Below are 19,677 nucleotides of genomic sequence, written 5' to 3'. Positions count from 1 at the left end.
TTGGGGAGGTAACAGCGGAAGCCCCAGCCCCACTCTCAGCCCAGACCAGAGGGGGTCACTTCTTCAGGCAGGTGGCAAGAGGCTGAGGGGGTCTTGGATGTGCGCGCACGTGCGCACACACACACACACACACACACACACACACACAGAGTATCTGTCAGTCTGTCTCTACTTTTCTCTCATTGAAGGCAATTGGAGGTCGTTCTCACTAACTCCGTCTGTCAGTCTCTCTCTGTCCCTCTGTTTCTTGCTTGGCTCTCAACTGCTGTTTTCTTTTTTCCTTATTTTTATTAATGAAAAAAAATTAATTTTGATAAAATGCATGTAACATAAAATTTACTATTTTAATCATTTTACGTGTACAGTTCAGTAGTGTTAAGTACATTCACATTGTTGTGCAACCAATCTTCAGAACCTTTTCATCTTTTTTCAAAAATTTTTACTTTATAGTTGATTTACAATGTTGTATTAGTTTCAGGTGTACAGCAAAGTGATTCAGTTATACATATACATATGTCTATTCTTTTTCAAATTCTTTTCCCATTTAGGTTATTACAGAATATTGAGCAGAGTTCCCTGTGCTATACAGTAGGTCCTTGTTGGTTATCTACTTTTTTTTTTTTCTTCTTTTGGCCGCACAGCCTGCAGGATCTTAGTTCCCCCACCAGGGATCGAACCTGTGCCCACTGCAGTGGAAGTGCAGAGTCTTAGCCACTGGACCGCCAGGGAAGTCCCTGGTTATCTATTTTAAATAGAGTAGTGTGTATATGTCAAGTCTCTGTCTCTCTCCCTCTCTGATTTCCCCTGAGTCTGTCTTTGGCCTCTGGCTCTATCTCTCTCACTCTCTCTCCTTACCTGTCTGTCTCTTTCTCTGTCTCTGTCTCTCTTGATCTCTCTCCCTCTCTGTCTCTGCACTAGATTCTCCTTTCCTCAGCCCCGGGAAGCCCCCGAAACCCATGGGCCTCGCCCAGGACCCAGCAGGCAGGTAGGAGCTGGGTGAGGCCCAGGTGAGTCACGGGGAGGAAGGAGCTGACATTCCTGCTGCTTTTCTGGGATTGTGCACGGCCCAGCCCCCTGCCTGCCCCTTCCTGTAATACGTCACTGGACCTCACAGTGTGTGTCACTTGAGAGAGAGAGAGAGAGAACAAGTCAGAGACAGAGACAGAGAGACAGAAAGAGACAGAGAGAAAGAAACAAAGACAGGCATTGAGAGAGACAAACAACAGAGACAGAGAGACAGAAAAAAAGTTACAGAGACACAGAGATAGAGGACAGAGAGTCAGAGAAATAGGATGGAGAGAGACAGAGAGAGGCAAAGAAAAGGAGCAAGACAGAGAGATAGAAAAACACAGAGAAACAGAAAGGGAGAGACGTGGACAGATTTCGGGAGACCAGAGCAGTCTGAGGTTGGGATGGGAGGGTTCCGAGTTATTTCTCTCATTCTTCAAATAAAAGAGAAAATCGTGGGCTTCCCTGGTGGCACAGTGGTTAAGAATCCGCCTGGCAATGCAGGAGACACGGGTTCGAGCCCTGGTCCGGGAAGATCCCACATGCCACGGAGCAACTAAGCCCCTGCGCCACAGCTACTGAGCCTGCACTCTAGAGCCCACAAGCCACAACTACTGAGCCCATGTGCCACAACTACTGAAGCCCGCGTGCCTAGAGCCTGTGCTCCACAACAAGAGAAGCCACCACAATGAGAAGCCTGTGCACCGCAACGAAGAGTAGCCCCCGCTCGCCGCAACTAGAGAAAGCCCATGCGCAGCAACAAAGACCCCATGCAGCCAAAAATAAATAAATAAATAAATAAATTTATTTAAAAAAAAAAAAAAAAGAGAAAATCGTGGTCCGGAGCAGTGAGGTCATCCGGCCAAGAAGTGGTAGTGCCAGACCACACAGCTCCATGTGATCCCAAACTTGAACCTTCCTTTCACTGAGAGATGCCTCCACCCACCCCAGATCCATTTCACAGCTGGGAAAAGCAAAGATTTGTGGTGTGAAGCCATCTGCCCAGGGTCCCCCAGGAGCAAGTAGGTGAGCTGGGTCTCAAGCCTACTTGGACCAACACCCCGACTTTCTATCTCCCCATGTCATATGCATTAATATCTCATTCAGTCTTCACGCCAGCCCCAAGAGGGACCCCATTTTCCACATGAGGAAACTGAAACTTGGCAAGGAGGGTATCAGTTGACCCAGGGTGACCTAGCTAGGGAGCTGTCCTGTCCTGCTGTCATCAGCAGGACAACAGCTATCCTAAGACTCATGACAGCTCTACCTCCATCCCTATCCCCCAGAGAGGAAACACAGGGCCAGAGTCTAGAGTCGGGCCCAACAGCAATAACAATGGCAGTGATGATTTTTATTGAGCACTTGCTACGTGCCAGGCACTGTGCAAGTGCTTTGGGTGTACACTTTTCTGTCGCTAGCCCACAAGCCCTGGGAGGGAGGCGCTTAGCTTTACTTTCCAGATAGAGGACTTGAGGCACAAAGAAGTTAAGTAACCTGCCCAAGGCAGCACAGCTATTGAATAGCTGAAATTTGAACCCTCACAGTCTGGTGTCAGCCCCCACACTCTTAACCTCTTAGAAAAGAGAGTTTCTTTGGGATTTTTCTTACCTTATCTTAAAATGATTACCTTAAGGTTTTGATGCATTAGTAAGAATAACAATAGTGTAATCATTATTGCAGTGGTAGAGGTAGCTACTGCTTACTCATAGCCTACTACTGTTCCTGTCACACTGGCCCCTCTGCTGTTCCTAGATCTCATCAGATCTGCTCCCACCTCAGGGTCTTTGTACTCACAGTTTCCTCTCCCTGGACCATCTGCCTGGACTTCTTCCCTCACTACCTTCAGCCTCTCTTCAAATATCACCTCCTCAGGAAAGCCCTCCTGGATTACCTGGCCTAAAACCAACCTTGCCTCACTTGTACCCTTGCACCTCTTCAACCTGGTTTGTTTTTCTGCACTTTACTTATCACAGCCTGACAGCAATAGATTAGATAACATATATTTACTCCCTATTGTCACAAGGGCAGGGACTTTCCTGCTGTGTCCCCAGCTTCTGGACCAGTGCCTGGCACAAAGTAGTTCCTCAGTAAATGTTGACAGAGATTGTTGAGTCCTCCATGTGGGCCAGTGACTGTTTCAGGCATTTAATTCAACTGCATTAAATTGCTCTGACTGGGAGGGAGAGACTATTTTACCTTTGGCACTTTATTTTCCTTTTAAAAAACTTATTATGAACCTTTACAAACACAGAGGAGACAGAATGGCATATAAGTTACCTCGATATAATTGATACAGCTATTTTGCCTTTCTTTTTTCCTAAAATATTTCAAGGTAAATGCAGACATCGATGACATTCAACCTCTAAATATTTCATTGAGCATCTGTAAAATATAAGAAAAAGTTTTCCACATAACCACAAAACCATGGTCATAACAGCAATATCTACTTTTTGGCTGAAGTGTTTCAAGGTAAATGGAGACATTGTATTATTTCATCCCCAAATATTTCAGCGTGCAGCTCTAAATGATAAAGACATTTTCCCATATAACCACACTACCGTTATCCTTCCTAACAAAACTAAGGAAAGACCTATATTATCTAATAATCAGCCACAAATTTCCCGTCGTGACAAGTTTTAATCCGAGGGGTGAGGGCCCTTGCCCATGGTCCCATGGCAGTAAGAGAGAGAAGTGGAATTTGCACCCAGGCAGCCTGGAGACAGCTGTGACTACGGCCAGCGTTGAGTCCGAGCAGAGCCAGCCCCCCTACCCCTCGCTGGCCGCGTCCTGGTAAAGGAAGTTTGCGAGGTAGGTGGGTGGGGGTGGATGACCCACGCATCTGGAGCTGACTCGCTCTTTCGCAAACGTCTGGGAGGAGCCCCCAGGGCCACAAAACTGTCTCCTCCCGGGCGCCAGACTGAGAGGTGCAGGGAGACCGCGGAGAGGAGCCGCCGCCGGACATGGGCCGCCCGCTGCTGCTGCTGCTACTGTTGGCTCAGACCTGCATTCCAGGTAGGGGCTGGGTGCCCGAATCTCAGTGCTGGGGACCGGGTCAGACGGGGGGGATGGAAGGGAGAGGGGAGGGGAGGGGAAGAGAGCTCAGAGTCTGATGACTTGGAGGAGGGCTCAGTCCCCAGCCCCTCCACCCACACTCAAATACTAATTCTCCTGCTGTCTGCAGCCTCACACGGCGCGGTACCGGGCACACAGTAGACGCTCAGGAAATATTCGTTGAGCCAAGACCCTTAACAGCAGCCGCCATGTAGCGAGTACGCTCCTTAGTCCACGCACTCTTCTAAGCTCCTTCCTTGCAATTCCCAACTGGGCGGGCGGAACTATTTTAACCTCGTTTTACAGAGAAACTGAGGCACAGAGAGCTTAACTAACTGGTCCGAGGTCACACAGCAAGTCCTTGTAAGTGGGATTCTGACCCGCGGGGGCTCCTACAGCCCTCTGCACTCTGTCAGATTCCCCCCCTCCCCCCCTGCACACACACGCACACACAGACACATTTGCAAGACAGGGAGGACAGCGTCTCATTTAACAAAAGGTCTAAAGAAAGTCAGGCTCAGCGTCGCAGGGCCAGGGGCCGGGGACCCAAGGCTTGTCCTTCGAGGCGCCTTCCCTTTCACTATCCTCTAGCCGACGAGACTTCTCACCTCCTTTCTCTGGAAAATCTAAAAAGGGTTGGAAAATGAAAGGAAGTTGAGAAGGAACTGCTGTCAGGGCGCGGCAGGGCCGGGGTGGGGGTGGGTAGGGGTTGGGAGGTAGTTCGGTAATGAATAACCGGGAAAGCTTTCCGGACCGCGGGAGGCCTAGAATGAGTAACGACTCAGGAAGGGACTCCGAATTTGGAGCGGGGAAGGGACCCCAAGGGAGACGTGATGGGCAGGGATAGGCCTTGGGGCGGAGCTAGTGGGCGGGGTCAGAACTTCGGGGAGGGGCAGTGGGAGGGGCTAACAGTTCGGGAGCAGCTAGTGGGAGGGGGGAGAACTTCTGGGGAGGCCACAGTAGTAGTGGGGTTAGAATCTCCGCACGGCTGATGCGCGGAGTTAGAAGTTCGGTGTGGACTGTTGGGTGGGGAGAGAGAACGCTGGGGAGAGGCTACGGGGAGGAGGAGAACCAGTGGGCATTAGTGGAGGGCACGGGGAACGGGGGTAGAACGTAAAGACTGGCTGGAGTTGGTGAGGCTAGAACACCCCTAGGAGAGCTCGCGAGGCGGAGTAGGCCGAGGCGGGCGGGCTGGAGGAAAGGACCTAATTGGGAGCCGGGCTAGAACGTCCACACCCGCGGAGAGGAGGGGGGGTCGGAGTTTCAGGATGGGCCCGGCGCTCAGACAGAATTAAAGGGAAAGCGAGCGAGGGCTGGACTTAGGAAGGACCTGTGGACGGAGAAAGAACTCTAGGGTAGAGGGTGGAGATTGAACGTTGGCCTAAAGATGGTATAGCGGACTGGAAACCAGCCTTGGAACCCAGGGGCGGGCAAAAGTGGAGCCCGAACCTGAGTGCACATGGCCTGGAGACTTGGTCCAGGTATTGGGGCTTAAGGGGGCGAGAGCGGGATCCTGGCGCGGAGCGATAACACCTCTCCTCTCCCCCCTCTGCCCCCAGCCTCCTGGGGCCTGCGGTGCATGCTGTGTAAGACTACCGGGAATTGCAGGGTGGAAGAGTGTGCCCCCGGCCAGGACCTCTGCAGGACCACGGTCCTGCACATATGGGAAGGTGAGCTGGAGCAGGGAACGCGAGTGACAAAGAAACCTTATTTCACGAGCCATCGGGGAAATACGCATGAAAAAGACACGGAGACCGGTTACACGCCCCCAGATGGACAAGCGTTTAAAAATCTGACAGGGACTTCCCTGGAAGTCCAGTAGTTAAGACTCTGTGCTCCCAATGCAGGGGGCACGGGTTCGATCCCTGGTTGGGGAACTAAGATGCGGCATACCACTTGGCGCGGCAAAAAAGAAAAGAAAAAAAAGAAAAATCTGACAATACTGAGGTCGATGAGGATGTGGAGCTGCGGGCTTTGCTGTTAGGGGGGTAAATTGGTGCATGCACCAAACAGAGCGACGTGGCAATAGGCAATATCTGGTTAAAGATGAACATACCCTACAACAAGCAGTTGGACTTCTAGGAATGCAGAGACCCCAGAGAACCTTGGCCACACTTGCCCAGAGACACATGTCAAAGAATGTTCTTAGCCCTAATGTTTGTGATGTGGAAAACTGGAAAGACTGAAGTCAGTTGTCAGCAGAGGAAAAACGTTACAGTATAATCACGTATTATACCCCACAGCAGCTTAAATGAAGGAACTAGGGCTGCAGGTATTAACCTGGATACATCTCAAAAATGTAAGGTTGAAAGAAAGAAAAAAAAGCATGTTGCAGAGTTTGACACCTTTTAATAGAAATAGTTTCTAACAATCAAAATAAATAAACAATATACAAATAAACAATAATATATATTCTGCATACAGAGGTGTTAGAATTACCTACACCTGTGGTTGCCTCTGGACGGAGCATAAGGGAGATGGGATTTGAGGGAGGGAGGTAACCAGGAGGCTTTAACTATCTTTTAAACTTGGTTTCTTTTTTTAAAAATATCTGAAACAAATATGGCAAAATGCTAATATCTTATAAAGTTCGGTCATGAAGGCACAGTATTTATTATATCATTGTCTTATACTTTTTGGTGAGCTCGAAGCATTTTCCTTTAAAGATTCCTATCAGAGGTATCTCCCTGGTAAGATCACCAAGCTGGGAGGGAGGGGGTAGATGGATCCAGAAGGTCCCAGGGATAGTGTTATCACTAAAAGAAAGTAGGCTTCCAGTGTAGGGGGTTGGGGGGAGAGTGGATAACTCTAGAAAAGAGAGAGTTGGACTCAAGCAAGAGGAGAGGCCTGGCAGGGATCAGCCCTGGGAGCGGGTGACCTTATAACCAGGAGTGTCAGAGGCTGGTTGGGCCCAGGGGAGCCTCGGGGGTGACAATGAGACATTCCTTATAGAAGGTGATGAGCTGGAGGTGGTGGAGAGAGGCTGTACCCACCCGGAGAAGACCAACAGGACCATGAGCTATCGGACTGGCATGCAGATCATCACCCTGACAGAGGCCGTGTGTGGGTCAGACTTGTGCAACCAGCCCAGTCCTGGTGAGTAGGGCAGCCCTCACCATCCCCATCCCCAAACCATGCCCAGCTGAGCCTCCATCATCATCCTGGTCCTATCCCTAATCCTAGGCCACCCCAACCCCAGCTCCATGCCTTACCCCGGCTCAAACCTTTCCTTATCCTAAACACATCTCCAGCCTGGCTCCAACCCTGGCTCAACCTCACCTCCAATCCCGTCCCCAACTTCATTTTATCCTCAACACTCTCCAACTCAAACCCATCCTCCTTCCAAACACATCTCTAATCCTATCCCCTAATCAACCCCATCTCATCTCAAACTGTCCCCAATCCCACTCCCAACTACAAACGCATCCCATCCCTAACCCCATCCCATCTCATATGTGTTTGTGGGTGTGTGTGTATGTGTGTGTGTGTGTGGTTGTTACTTATAAGGTGCCACGCCTGCCTTTAAGTAGCTGCACACACACACACCCCCACTTGAGAGGTAGGTGAGGTATGTCACTGATGTTTTGCCAAGTAATTTTTTTCATAGGACAGGAGATGATTCAAGCAATAGATGCTCAGCAAGGGATACAAAGACCAGAGATACCAAAGACTCAGAGTTCTTAAAGGAAGTCAAAATAGGAGGGAATCAGACAGGCTGCCAGGGGCTTGGAAAGTTCCCTAGAATCGATGATTCGTAAGTTGGGCAACAAATAAGAATGTGAAGAAACTTCCATAAGGCTTTTTGATGAGTTTCATGCCTTTAGGCTCTGGTCAGCGTAAGAAAAAGACTTAGAAAGGCTCAAATTCCCCAAGTTCTCACAGCAGAGGAAGGGTGGGGAGAGAATGGACCCATGGTGCACGGTCAGGCAGAGATTCCTCTTTCTGGCCCTGGTGAGGAAGGAAAGGGGTTAAGACCAGTCTAGTCACAATGACGTCAGGAAGCAGAGCACCTGCCCCTGCACTGGGTTTTTTTCCTTGTTCTTCATCCATCCTGATTCCACTAGATTTTCATTTATCCTGACCTCGAACTTTCATCTGTTGGTGGGGACTGAATCAGATGTTTATTTTCAAGGAAATGACAAGAGAGGATGCCGGCTTCCTCTCTCTGTTAGATGTGCTGAAGGAAAGCACTTGTAATTGAGTCTAAATAATACTTGTAATCAGAGATAATAGTCAAAATATTTAACAATATTGGTCAGTGCCGCAGAATAATATTGACCAGTCAGAACTGGAGGCCTCTTGCTGGGCCTGGTGTTACCCCGTTAGTGGATCTTGAGGACATGAGAGTTCTAAAGACAGGTTTGTGGGGAGTTCCCTGGTGGCCTAGTGGTTAGGATTCCGGGCTTTTACTGCCGTGGCCCAGGTTCAGTCCCTGGTCGGGGAACTGAGATCCCACAAGCTGTGCAGCGTGGCCAAAAAAAGTAAAATACAGAGAGGGTTGGGAGTGGTCAGGGGTCCACTTGGGCAGCAGCTGTCAATTCAGTAATTTAATAACTAATATATCTATATCAGCTTCCTCCCTTTTATCTTTTTGGCCATGCCACGCAGCATGTAGGATCTTAGCTCCCTGACCAAGGATCGAACCCGTGCCACCTGCATTGGAAGTGCGCAGTCTTAACCACTGGACCGCCAGGGAAGTCCCTATCAGCCCCATGTCTAACGCCATTTTACCCTGCTTGTGATGACTAGAATAGTTGGTTAAACCACATCCTGTTCTTCTGTGATACTGGGAACACAGGAGTGACCAAGATAGCCTTGGGCCCTGCCCCTATGGGGCTCATAGTCTAGTGTGTATGTGTATGTGGGCGGGGCGGGGCGGGGCGGGGGGGGGGGCAGACAGACCCATCACGTGACAGTGACTGCCCTGATTAGTCACAGCTGGGATGCGGAAGCACATGCAAAGGAGTCAGGACCATGATAGGGGAAACAGAGACCAGAGAGGTCAGAGCTGTCATAGGAAAGCACAGTCCAGAATTGTCAGGGCTGAGATAGGGGAAACAGAGGCCAGAGTGATCAGGGCTGGGGTAACTAAGAGTAGGGGCTGTAGGACCCTAGAAGAGATACTTGACTCAGGTCAGGGAAGGTTTCCTATACAGGAAGCAACAGCTAAGCTGGATCTTGAGGGATGAATAGGAGTCAGACTGTTAAAAAGACAGTAGAAAGGGTTTTCCAGACAGAGGGAGCAACAGATATAAAGGCCCAGAGGAGGGTGAAAGTAGCATGGCTGGAAGAAGGACGAGATGGGGCAAGAGGAACTGCTGAAATTGGCAAGGTCACATTATACAGGGCCTTCTAGGCTATGGTGGGGCATATAGACTTCATCTGGGGAACACTGGGAGGTCATGAAAGGGTTTCAAGTACAGAGCGTCACTATCAGATTTGTATTTTTTGACACGTTATTCTGACCTCAGAGTGGAAGAGAGATTGGAGGGAAGGAAGGATGGAGGGAAGGTAGATGAGGGGAGACCAACTTGGAGGTGCGTGAGGTTGTCCAGATAAAGAAGAGAGTGTAGGGATTTCCCTGGCGGTCCAGTGGTTAGTCTCCGTGCTTCCACTGCAGGGGACGCGGGTTCATTCCCTGGTGGGGGAACTAAGATCCCGCATGCCACGTGGTGCAGCCAAAAAAAAGAAGAAGAAGAAGAAGAAGACAGTGTCTGTCTGCTGTGCAAATGGAGAGAAGTGGATGGATTTAAGAGCTATTTAGCAGGTAGATGAGCAGAGTGTAATGATGGATTAGATGTAGGGGTGATTATGCAGTTCTGGTCATGTGGAGACACCTGTATCAGACCAACCCCCCTGCCAATGACAGTTATAAAAGCTGGACAAATTATAAACAATTATTAAAGTCACTCAAGAGCAAGCAAATGAAGAGAGGAAGTTGAGATGCTCCGATCTTCGAAATAAGGGAAGCGCAGAAGTCGAATTCCACAGACAAGCTGGCTTTTTCCTTGAGTGCACTTGCCAATTCACTGCTCTGGAAGGGAACTAGAACGCAAATAGAAAGAGATCGTCGCTAGACTGACAAGGCAGAGGTTGGAGTCTGGGGTTGCCAGAGTGTCTGGAAAATGAGAAGTAAAATCCTGGAATGCATGGAACCACAGAAAAGGGAGTCCCCAGATCTGCAAATTTCCTTCAAGTCATTGGCAAGCCGTACATGCATAGGGTGAGACTCCAAGGAACTCTACAGAAAATAGTATCTGGAAAGCTACAGAACTGAGCAGGAATTCCAGCAGGCATATGATGCTGGGGGACCGAAGTTGCCACGTTGGAAAGAGAGGTCTCAGGCTTTCCCCTGAGACCACATCCTAGGAGTAAGGGCAAAACTGAAATAGACCAGCCCTAAAAATGCCTACGTCGGATCTTTGACAGAAGGAAAGCCTAATCCTCTCTGGCAGAAGATAACGTCATTTAGAGTCTTTACAAATAGTCGTCTGTGTCTGGCATCTAGTCAAAACGTACAAGGTATCCTGAAGAAAACAGAAAGGACCAATTGACCAGAAACCAAGAGAAAAATCCCACAATAGAAACAGACTTGTCATGAATCAGATATTGGAGTTATTAGACAGGGGAACTTTAAAAGAGCTATGATCAATATATTCAAGAAAATAGAGGAAAGGTTACTTTTTAGCAGAAATCTGGAAACCATTTTTAAAATGATTCCAACAGGAAATAAAGAACAGGAACTAAAAAAAAAGAACAGGAACTAAAATTAAGAACTCAATAGATGTACTGACTGGAGAGCAGAAACAGTAGAGCAAAAGGATTACAGAACCAGAAGACAGGGCAGTAGAAGTATCCAGATGGGTGCCTAGATATGGAGGATCAAGGAGTCTGCCAGGATTCTACCCTGGGGGACCAGATGGGGCCATCTCAGAGACGTGGAGTTCAGGAGAAGGAGCAGTTTGGAGAAGATGGAGAGTCTTGTTGGGGGCAGGTAGAGATTCAGGTGCCTGATGGATAGCCAGGGGACCTCCAGGAAGCCCTTGGGTATACAGGTGTGGAGCTCGGAGAGAAGTCTTACCTGGAGAGAGATTTCTGAGTTCCCAGCAGGTAGGTGGAGATGAAGCTGTGTCAATGGATAACATCCCATGGGAGAGAGTGTGTACCACGAGAAATGAAAAAAGGGCCTAAGACAGAGCCTGAGGATCACCCACATTTAGAAGAGTGACATAAGAAGAAGAGCTCACAAAGGAGACCCATGGGTGGTATGAGACAGCTATTTTGGCAGTGATGGCAATTTGTGTTTTCATTTTCATGGTGGTTCATATTAGAAGACGTGGGTTGTCAGCCTTTTAGTTATTTTTCTTTTGGGAGAGGGTGGGGAAGATCTGGCTTTGGAGGAAAGCGATTCACCTAATTACAGCTGCTGGCCTGCCAGTTGAGAGCCTTGGCTGAGACAGCCCTCTCTCTAATTTCTCTAAGACTTGGCCCAAACTCAAACTCGGATATCTGGGGTCACGAAGGGAAGGGCATGCCAGGCTTGGGAATGGTGTGAGCCAAAGCCTGGGCAGAGGGATGGCTCTGGTGTTTCCAGGGAAAAGTAACTCATCCACTTGGCCTGGACTGAAAGGTCCGTGTGAGAGGCAAGTTTATCACAGATCAATTAAGTGAGGCTTTGACCTCTGACATGATTGGGTAGTGTATTAATTATCTATTGCTGCATTACAGATTGCCCCAAAGCTTAAAACAAAAGTAAGCATGTATTATTTCACAAAGTTTTTGAAGGTCAAGATTCTGGGAGTGGCTTAGCTAGGCGGTTCTGGATCTTTCATTAGGTTGTAGTCAAGATGACAGTGGTCTGCAGTCATCTGAAGATGCCCAAGGTAGCTTTATTCACATGGATGATCAGCTCCCATGGCTTTGGCAAAAGTCTCAGTTCCTCACCATGCAGACCTCACGGTGGGGCTGCTTGAGTGTCCTTACAACATGGCAGCTGGCTTCCCCCAGAGCAAGTGATCCAAGAGAGAGCCAGGAAGAAATCTCAGTGTCTTGCGTGATCTACCACAGAAGTCACACACCATCATTTCCACAGTATCCTGTTGGTTCCACAGGTCAGCTCTATTCCTTATGGGAAGGGACTACACAAGGGACAAATACCAGGAAGCAGGGATCACTGGGGGCCATCTTGGAAGCTGGCTACCACAGGGAACAATAGAAGGGTTTTAAGTAATTGTTCATTCATTCATTCATTTAACAAATATTTACTGAATATCTTCTCTGGCCCCAGCCTTGTGCTGGGTTGTGTTGGGACATAGTAATGACCAAGACAGCCCTGGCCCTACCCTCCTGGGACTGAATCCATAGAAGGAAACAAACAAGCAAACAAACAAAAAAAGTGAAAAAAACAAAACAAAACCAGGGAATTCCCTGGCAGTCCAGTGGTTAGGACTCCGAGCTTCCCTGCAGGGGGCAGGGGTTCCATCCCTGGTGGGGGAAGTAAGATCTCAGAAGCCACGTGGCATGGCCAAAAACAAACAGACAAACAAACAGTGAGGGAAACAGACTTGTCACCAGACGGGGATGACCCAGAGTGGGCAGGACTGGGATTGGGGAGCCCCGAGAGGCACCTAATCCAGCCTGGGAGGTCAAGGAGGGCTTCTTGGAGGAGGCAAAATTGGAAAAGATGACCTCTGAAGAATGAGTAGGAGATAGGGAAAATAGGGAGCAGGGAAAGGGTTCTAGGCAAAGACCACAGCAGATGCAAAGGCTGGGCAGGAGTCGGCATGTATACTCGGGGACTGAGGAAAACCAGTGTAGAGTCTGAGGGGATGGTGGAGGGAGATGAGGCAGGAAAGGTGACCAGGACCCAGTCTTTGATGGAACTTGAAAGCCACGCTGAGTTTCTTGGATTTTATTCTGTAGGCACTGGGGACCCATGGAAGAGTGTTGAGCAGAGGAGAGGCAGGGTCAGATTTGAGTATTAGAAACATTCTTCTAGGGCTATGTGGGATGCACTGGGGTGGGAAGGGCAAGAATGGAAACCAGGAGGCCAGGGAGGAAGCTGGTATTGAAGGAGGTCTGACCTGGTCATGGAGCTGGAAACGAGGGGATGGATTCTAGAAAGATTCAGGCGGTGGGATGGGCAGTACTTGATGATTGGCTGAAGGGTGGGATAAGGAAGAATTGATACTGAAGTGAGTCCTCAAGGAAGCTGGGTCTCTAGGACTCTCCCCATGGAGTCTCACCCTCCTAATCCTCCCCAAACAGGCCAGGTTTCTACCTTTCCCCGAAGCCGTTACCTCGAATGTTCTTCCTGTGCCTCGTCAGATCTGAGCTGTGAGAGGGGCTGGGACAAGACCCTGCAATGCCGCAACCCTGGAGAACAGTGCCTAGAGGTGGTAACCCACCAGAGCCTGGAAGGTGAGCCCCAACCTGCCAGCAACTCCCCCTCCCTGCTTTGCTCCTCCCCAAGGCTGCACTTAACAACAACCCCCAAATAACAGGGATTTAAGCAAGGTAGAAAGTTAGTACTCACACAGAAAGTCCAGTGATGGGAAGTCAGGGCCACTAGGACAGTTCCACAGTCACCAGGAACCCAAATGTCTTCTCATCTCTTACATATTGCTTCCATTCCCAAGATCACCTCATAGTCCAAGATGGCTGCCTGAGCTCCAGATCTCATGTCCAAATTCCAGGAAGAAGGAGGGGGGAAAAGAAGGGGCAAAAGGGGGGCACCCCTCCTTCTGTAAAGGTTCTCCTTTCTAGAAGTCCCATAAAATCTTTCTACTTAGATCACGTTCACCAGAACTTAGCCACATGACTATACCTATGGAGACTGGAAATTGTGTCTTTTGGCTAGATATATGGCTGCTCCCAATAAAATGAGGGTCCTATAATGAAGGATGAAGCAGAGGATGGACAGAGGACTGCTACCATGGGCAAATCCAATCTCAGCCCCTCATCAACAATCTGACCTCCTCCTCTGCCCCCACAGAGAGTCCAGGGGATGAGCGCCACTCCCGAGGCTGTGGCAACCTTCCTGGCTGCCCAGGCCCCACTGGCTTCCACAACAACCACACCTTCCACTTCCTGCGGTGCTGCAACACCACCAAATGCAATGGGGGCCCAGGTAAGGGGCAGGGGACCCGGCGTGAGGCCTGGGATTGGGGTGGGGAGGTGCACTCAGGCTGACTGCTGCTTGCTTGAAGGGAAACCCCTCCTCTCTGTTTCCTTCTCTGAAAAATGGACCTATCAAGCCCTTTCTCAAAGAAGGATTTTGTGGGAATTCAATGAAACTATCAAAACTTCACCAAGACCTGTGCTTTATGCTTCTATGTCCTCTTGAATCCTTCCACTGCTCACCAGCCTGGTGCAAGCCACCATGGCCTCTCACCTAGGTTGTTGCAATGACCTTGCTGGTCCTCCTGCTACCCTACAGCCAATGTTCAACACAGCAGCAAGAGTGATTTTTTTTTTAAAATAGATCTTCATTGGAGTATAATTGCTTCACAATACCGTGTTAGTTTCTGTTGCACAACAGGGCGAATCAGCCATATGCATACACGTGTCCCCATATCCCCTCCCTCTTGAGCCTCCCTCCCATCCTCCCTTTCCCACCCCTCTACGTCATCGCAAAGCACCGAGCCAATCTCCCTGTGCTATGCTGCTGCTTCCCACCAGCCAACTATTTTACATTCGGTAGTGTATATACGTCGATGCTACTCTCACTGCGCCCCAGCTTCGCCCTCCCACCCCATGGCATCAAGTCCATTCTCTATGTCTACCTCTTTATTCCTGCCCTGCAACTAGGTTCATCAGTACCATTTTTTTTTAATTCCATATGTATGCGTTAGCATATGGTATTTGTTTTTCTCTCTCTGACTTACTTCACTCTGTATGACAGACTCTAGGTCCATCTACCTCACTACGAATAACTCAATTTCATTTCTTTTTATGGCTGAGTAATATTCCATTGTATATATGTGCCACATCTTCTTTATCCATTCATCTGTCGATGGACATTTAGGTTGGTTCCATGTCCTGGCTATTGTAAATAGTGCTGCAGTGAACACTGGGGTGCATGTCTCTTTTTGAATTATGGTTTTCTCAGGGTATATGCCCAGTAGTGGGATTGCTGGGTCATATGATAGTTCTATTTTTAGTTTAAGGAACCTACATACTGTTTTCCATAGTGGCTGTATCAGTTTACATTCCCACCAACAGCTTAATGTAAATCAAATCATGTCACTCTTCCTCAATCACTTCAGCGCCTTCCCCTTGCTTTTAGAATGAAATCCAAAGACTCTGCTATGCCCTCTCTAATCCAGCATGTGTCTGTCTCATGGCCTTTGCACAGGCAGTACCCTCCACCAGGAACACCTCTCCCCCAGGAGTTCACCTGGCTGGCTACTTCTGATTCGTTAGGTCAAAGCACTGTCCTCAGGGAAAATTTCCCTAACTCTGCCCTTCAATATAATCTAGATCCTTTGTGTTATTCTGTCTCTGTAAATCACTACTGTCCAACAGGGCTTTCCATGGTGATGGAAATGTTCTGTATCTGTACTGTCAGATATGGTAGCCTCTACTATATATGGCTTTTGAGCACTTGATATTTGGAAAATGTCTCCTTTTTCTTTTTTCTTTCATAAAAATATGTCCACATGTCGTGAGTTTTCAATTGTTCTTTTAAAATGAACAAATCCATTTTTTAAAGTCTCTTGGTTTTCATTTCTAATGCAGTAAATATCTATAGATATGACTGACATAAGCAATAATTCTTTATTATTTAATATTAATTTCAATGTCAATGTAAACAACCACATGTGGCTAGTGGCTACCATATGGGACAGTGTAGCTCTAAATCGTAAGTTCTCTGAGGGCAAGGACTGTTTCGTCTTACCCTGTGTCTAGGCAGGTGGGGGCTCGTGGGGAGCTGGGAGTTGGAATTTCTCTCGCAGGCCGTAGAGAACCCCCCAAAAGAGGGTGCTGTTCCAATGCCTGACCACAAGAGGGCTCCACGACACCTAGGGCTGAGAGTTGGGAGTCCTGGGGACATAATGCTGTGAACCGCTCATGCTAATTTCTTTGGTTTCTGTGTCACTTGGTCTTCTTCCAAGTCCTGGAGCTTCAAAACCTGCCACTGAACGGCTTCCAGTGTTACAGCTGTGAGGGGAACAGCACCCATGGATGTTCCTCCGAAGAGACTTCCCTCACTGACTGCCGAGGCCCCATGAATCAATGTCTGGAAGCCACTGGCACTAATGGTGAGCCATTAGGAGGCTGGGAGAGGATACTTATGGGGGTAATGGGGGGTTCTGCAAGAGGTAACTTCCCATGAAGCTGGACTTAACTGAGGTGGATCATCCTGTTGGAGAAGGTGGGACTTCCTTCAGGAGGGTGCAAAGTGTAGTAAGAAATTAGGACTTGTTCATTAGGCAATGTATACTTGGGCCACAGAAATGTGGATTTCTTTGGGGGTGGGACTTCCGTGGGTGGGTGGGACTTCCGGTGGACCTCCCAGGATCCTATCCTGTGAAGTTCTGGGCAGGTTCCTTTATTCCAGAGGTTCTCAAACTTCGGGGTCTCAAAATTCCTTCACGCTCTTAAAAATTATTGCTTATGTCAGTCATATCTATAGATATTTACTGCATTAGAAATGAAAACCAAGAGTCTTTAAAAAATGTATTTGTTCATTTTAAAAGAGCAATTGAAAACTCACGACATGTGGACATATTTTTATGAAAGAAAAAAAGGAGACATTTTCCAAAATGAAAAAATTGAACGAGAAGACTGGCATTGTTTTACCATTTTGCAATCTTTTTTAATATCTGGCTTAATAGAAGACAGCTGGACCCTCATATCTGCTTCTGTGTTCAGTCTGTTGCAAGATCACATGTCCTAGGGTTTCTAGGAAACCCCTTGTGAGAGCAAAAACCATTTGTGAGAGCAAGAAAAGGCAAATGAGGTTTTAGCATTATTACAAGAATAAGTTTGACTTCACAGATCCCCTGGAAGGGTCTGAGGGAACCCCAGGGGTCCCGGGACCACACTTAGAACTGCTGCTTTCTCCGGGGGTACCCACCACGAGGTAGTATGTCACCCAGTGAGAATTCCAGTCCCAGGCCCGAGAGCTGGGAGTCTCACATGGTCTTCTCTCTCCTCAGGACTGGGGAACCCAAGCTACACCATAAGAGGCTGTGCAACCCCCTCCTGGTGCCAAGGCCTCCATGTGGCTGAAGCTTTCAGCCTCACCCATCTCAACGTCTCTTGCTGTACTGGAAACGGCTGTAACCATGCAGCCCTGGTTACCCAGCCCCACACGGGGGGTGCCCCCCTGCCTGGCCCTGCCCACCTCAGCCTCTTCGTCACCCTGCTTATGACTGCCAGACTGTGGGGAGGTACTTTACTCTGCACCTGAACCCCACACTCCCACTGCCCTGGCTGGATCCAGGGGATCCCTTTGCCCTTCCCTTAGCTCCCAGCCCTACTGACTTGCTGTGTGACCTCAGACCAGTGTGCTCCCCTCTCTGGGCCTTAGTTTTCCCAGCTGCCAAAACACCTATCTCAGAGAACTGTGAGAATCAGAGGAGAAAAACTAGAGGAAGGCTACGGGCCAGCAGGCGAGAGCTCTTGTGATATTAATATTGTTGCCGCTATTATTATTAATTAATATTTGTTTTATTTAATATTTTGTACTTAAATAAAGATTTTTGTATCAGTGAACAAAGCTAGATCTGCCCTTCTCCAGAGAGGACGATTGGGGGACACCTTTCCTCAGGCTCCTGGAATTAGGGGTCATATTGTAGGACCCAAGCACTCGAGGTCCCAGCCTTGGGAGCTGTCCCATGCAGCCTTCCACCCTAAGCCACCTCCACATCTATTTCCGGGCTCCAAATGCAACCTTCCAACTCACTCACCCAAGCACTAACCTTCCAGTCTCTTCTCCCACATCCAAAGGTCCAGACTACTTTGTTGTTCTAAGGAGACATGTCTGCATTTCCTAGGGGGCTCTGAGATAGGAGATGACTAGGAGATGACCCCTGGATGCCCTGCAGTGAGGAATAAAGACTGGACCTCATTCCTCTGCTGCTCTGGGGGCAGGAGATAAAGGCTGGGTTATATTTCCTAGGATACCCTCAGACAAACTGAGAAAAAGACAGAACTACCATTTCAGTGGGACTCTTTGAGTACCATGGCAGAATTCATGTCTTCCATGGTTCGCTGAGGCAAGCCCACAGACACAAAATTACGTTCCCCTGGGGCCCTACGGCTGATCAAGGAAAAGGACATTTTCCGTGGTATTTGGGGGCAGGTGAAGGACAGGGTTTCTTTTCTTTTTTTTTAAAATTTTTATTTTATATTGGAGTATAGCTGATTAACAACGTTGTGTTAGTTTCAGGTGTACAGCAAAGGGATTGAGTTATACATATCCATGTATCTATTCTTTTTCAAGTTCTCTTTCCATTTAGGTTACTACAGAATATTGCACAGAGTTCCCTGTGCTATACAGTGGGTCCTTGTTGGTTATCTTTTTTTTTTTTAATTTATTTATTTATTTTATTTTATTTTTGGCTGTGTTGGGTCTTCGTCTCTGCGCGAGGGCTTTCTCCAGTTGTGGCAAGCGGGGGCCACTCTTCATCGCGCTGCGCGGGCCTCTCACTATCGCGGCCTCTCCTGTTGCGGAGCACGGGCTCCAGACGCGCAGGCTCAGAAGTTGTGGCTCACGGGCCCAGCTGCTCCGCGGCATGTGGGATCCTCCCAGACCAGGGCTCGAACCCGTGTCCCCTGCATTGGCAGGCAGATTCTCAACCACTGCGCCACCAGGGAAGCCCTGGTTATCTTTTTTAAATATAGTAGTGTGTGTATGTCAATCCCAAACTCCCAATTTTCCCTCCCCGCCGAGGGACAGGATTTCTTTTTTAGGATCTCCTCAAATCACATATCAACAACTGTCTCTGTGGTCGCCTAAAGGGATGGGGTCAATAGCACCACCCCTTGAGCGTGACTGGCTCTGTGACCGCTTTGGCCAAGAGAATGTGGTGGAAGTGACGCCATGCCGTGCTCTGGGCCGGGGGTTTCAGAAACCGTCCAACCCTGGGGAAGCTGGTTTCTGGGTCAGAGTCTTCCTGCACTGAGCCTGCCATGCTCTGGGGACACCCATGCTACCCGTGCGTGGGTGCCACATGAAGAGAGAGCCCCAGGTGTTCCAGCCATCTCAGCCCACGCGCCAGCCAAGCGGGTGAAGGAGCTACCCTGGACATGGCAACCCCAGCAGATGGAATGTGCAGGAGACCCGAGAAACCCAGCTGTTTTCATTTCCTAGGGCTGCTGTGATAAATTACTACAAAGTTACAAATGCAGTGCCTTCAAACAACAGAAATTTACTATTCTCTCGACTTCTGGATACTAGAAACAAAAAATCAAGGTGTTGGCAGAGCCATGCTTCTTCTAAAGTCTCTGGGGAAGAATCCTTCCGGGCCTCTTCCTAGCTTCTCAGGGTTGCCGACGATCCTCGGCAGTCCTTGGCTTGTGGCTGCATCACTCCAGTCCTTGCCTCTGCTGTCACGTGAACTTCTTTCCTGTGAATATGGCTGTGTGTCTCCAAATCTCTCTGTCCTT

The 19,677-nt window shown here is 48.7% G+C and overlaps 1 protein-coding gene across 2 annotated transcripts; it reads left to right on the top strand.

Annotated features, from left to right (window-relative positions):
- Positions 1-3,891: 3,891 nt before the first annotated feature.
- PLAUR (plasminogen activator, urokinase receptor) lies at positions 3,892-17,785 on the top strand. Of its 2 annotated transcripts, none has more exons than XM_068528681.1 (7): positions 3,892-4,020; positions 5,619-5,729; positions 7,015-7,155; positions 13,327-13,479; positions 14,054-14,188; positions 16,176-16,322; positions 17,223-17,785. In XM_068528681.1, exons 1-7 carry the CDS (start codon positions 3,969-3,971, stop codon positions 17,474-17,476), a joined length of 993 nt encoding a protein of 330 aa, XP_068384782.1. In that variant the 5' UTR covers positions 3,892-3,968; the 3' UTR covers positions 17,477-17,785. The 2 variants fall into 2 exon arrangements, with proteins under 2 accessions (XP_068384782.1, XP_068384781.1); XM_068528680.1 differs by having other exon boundaries at positions 3,894-4,020; positions 7,012-7,155.
- Positions 17,786-19,677: the final 1,892 nt, after the last annotated feature.

This window comes from Eschrichtius robustus, chromosome 19, assembly GCF_028021215.1.
Source record: "Eschrichtius robustus isolate mEscRob2 chromosome 19, mEscRob2.pri, whole genome shotgun sequence".
NCBI classification, from domain to species: domain Eukaryota; kingdom Metazoa; phylum Chordata; class Mammalia; order Artiodactyla; family Eschrichtiidae; genus Eschrichtius; species Eschrichtius robustus.
The sequence above is the reverse complement of the archived record's forward strand: the minus strand, read 5'-3'. Positions and strand labels throughout refer to the sequence as shown.

Excerpts from the sequence above, each read along its gene's own strand:
- PLAUR (XM_068528680.1), top strand. The coding sequence starts at position 3,969 with ATGGGCCGCCCGCTGCTGCTGCTGCTACTGTTGGCTCAGACCTGCATT. Across the intron at positions 7,156-13,326 it reads GTGCAACCAGCCCAGTCCTG|GCCAGGTTTCTACCTTTCCC; the intron begins GTGAGTAGGGCA and ends CTCCCCAAACAG. Across the intron at positions 14,189-16,175 it reads CAAATGCAATGGGGGCCCAG|TCCTGGAGCTTCAAAACCTG; the intron begins GTAAGGGGCAGG and ends TCTTCTTCCAAG.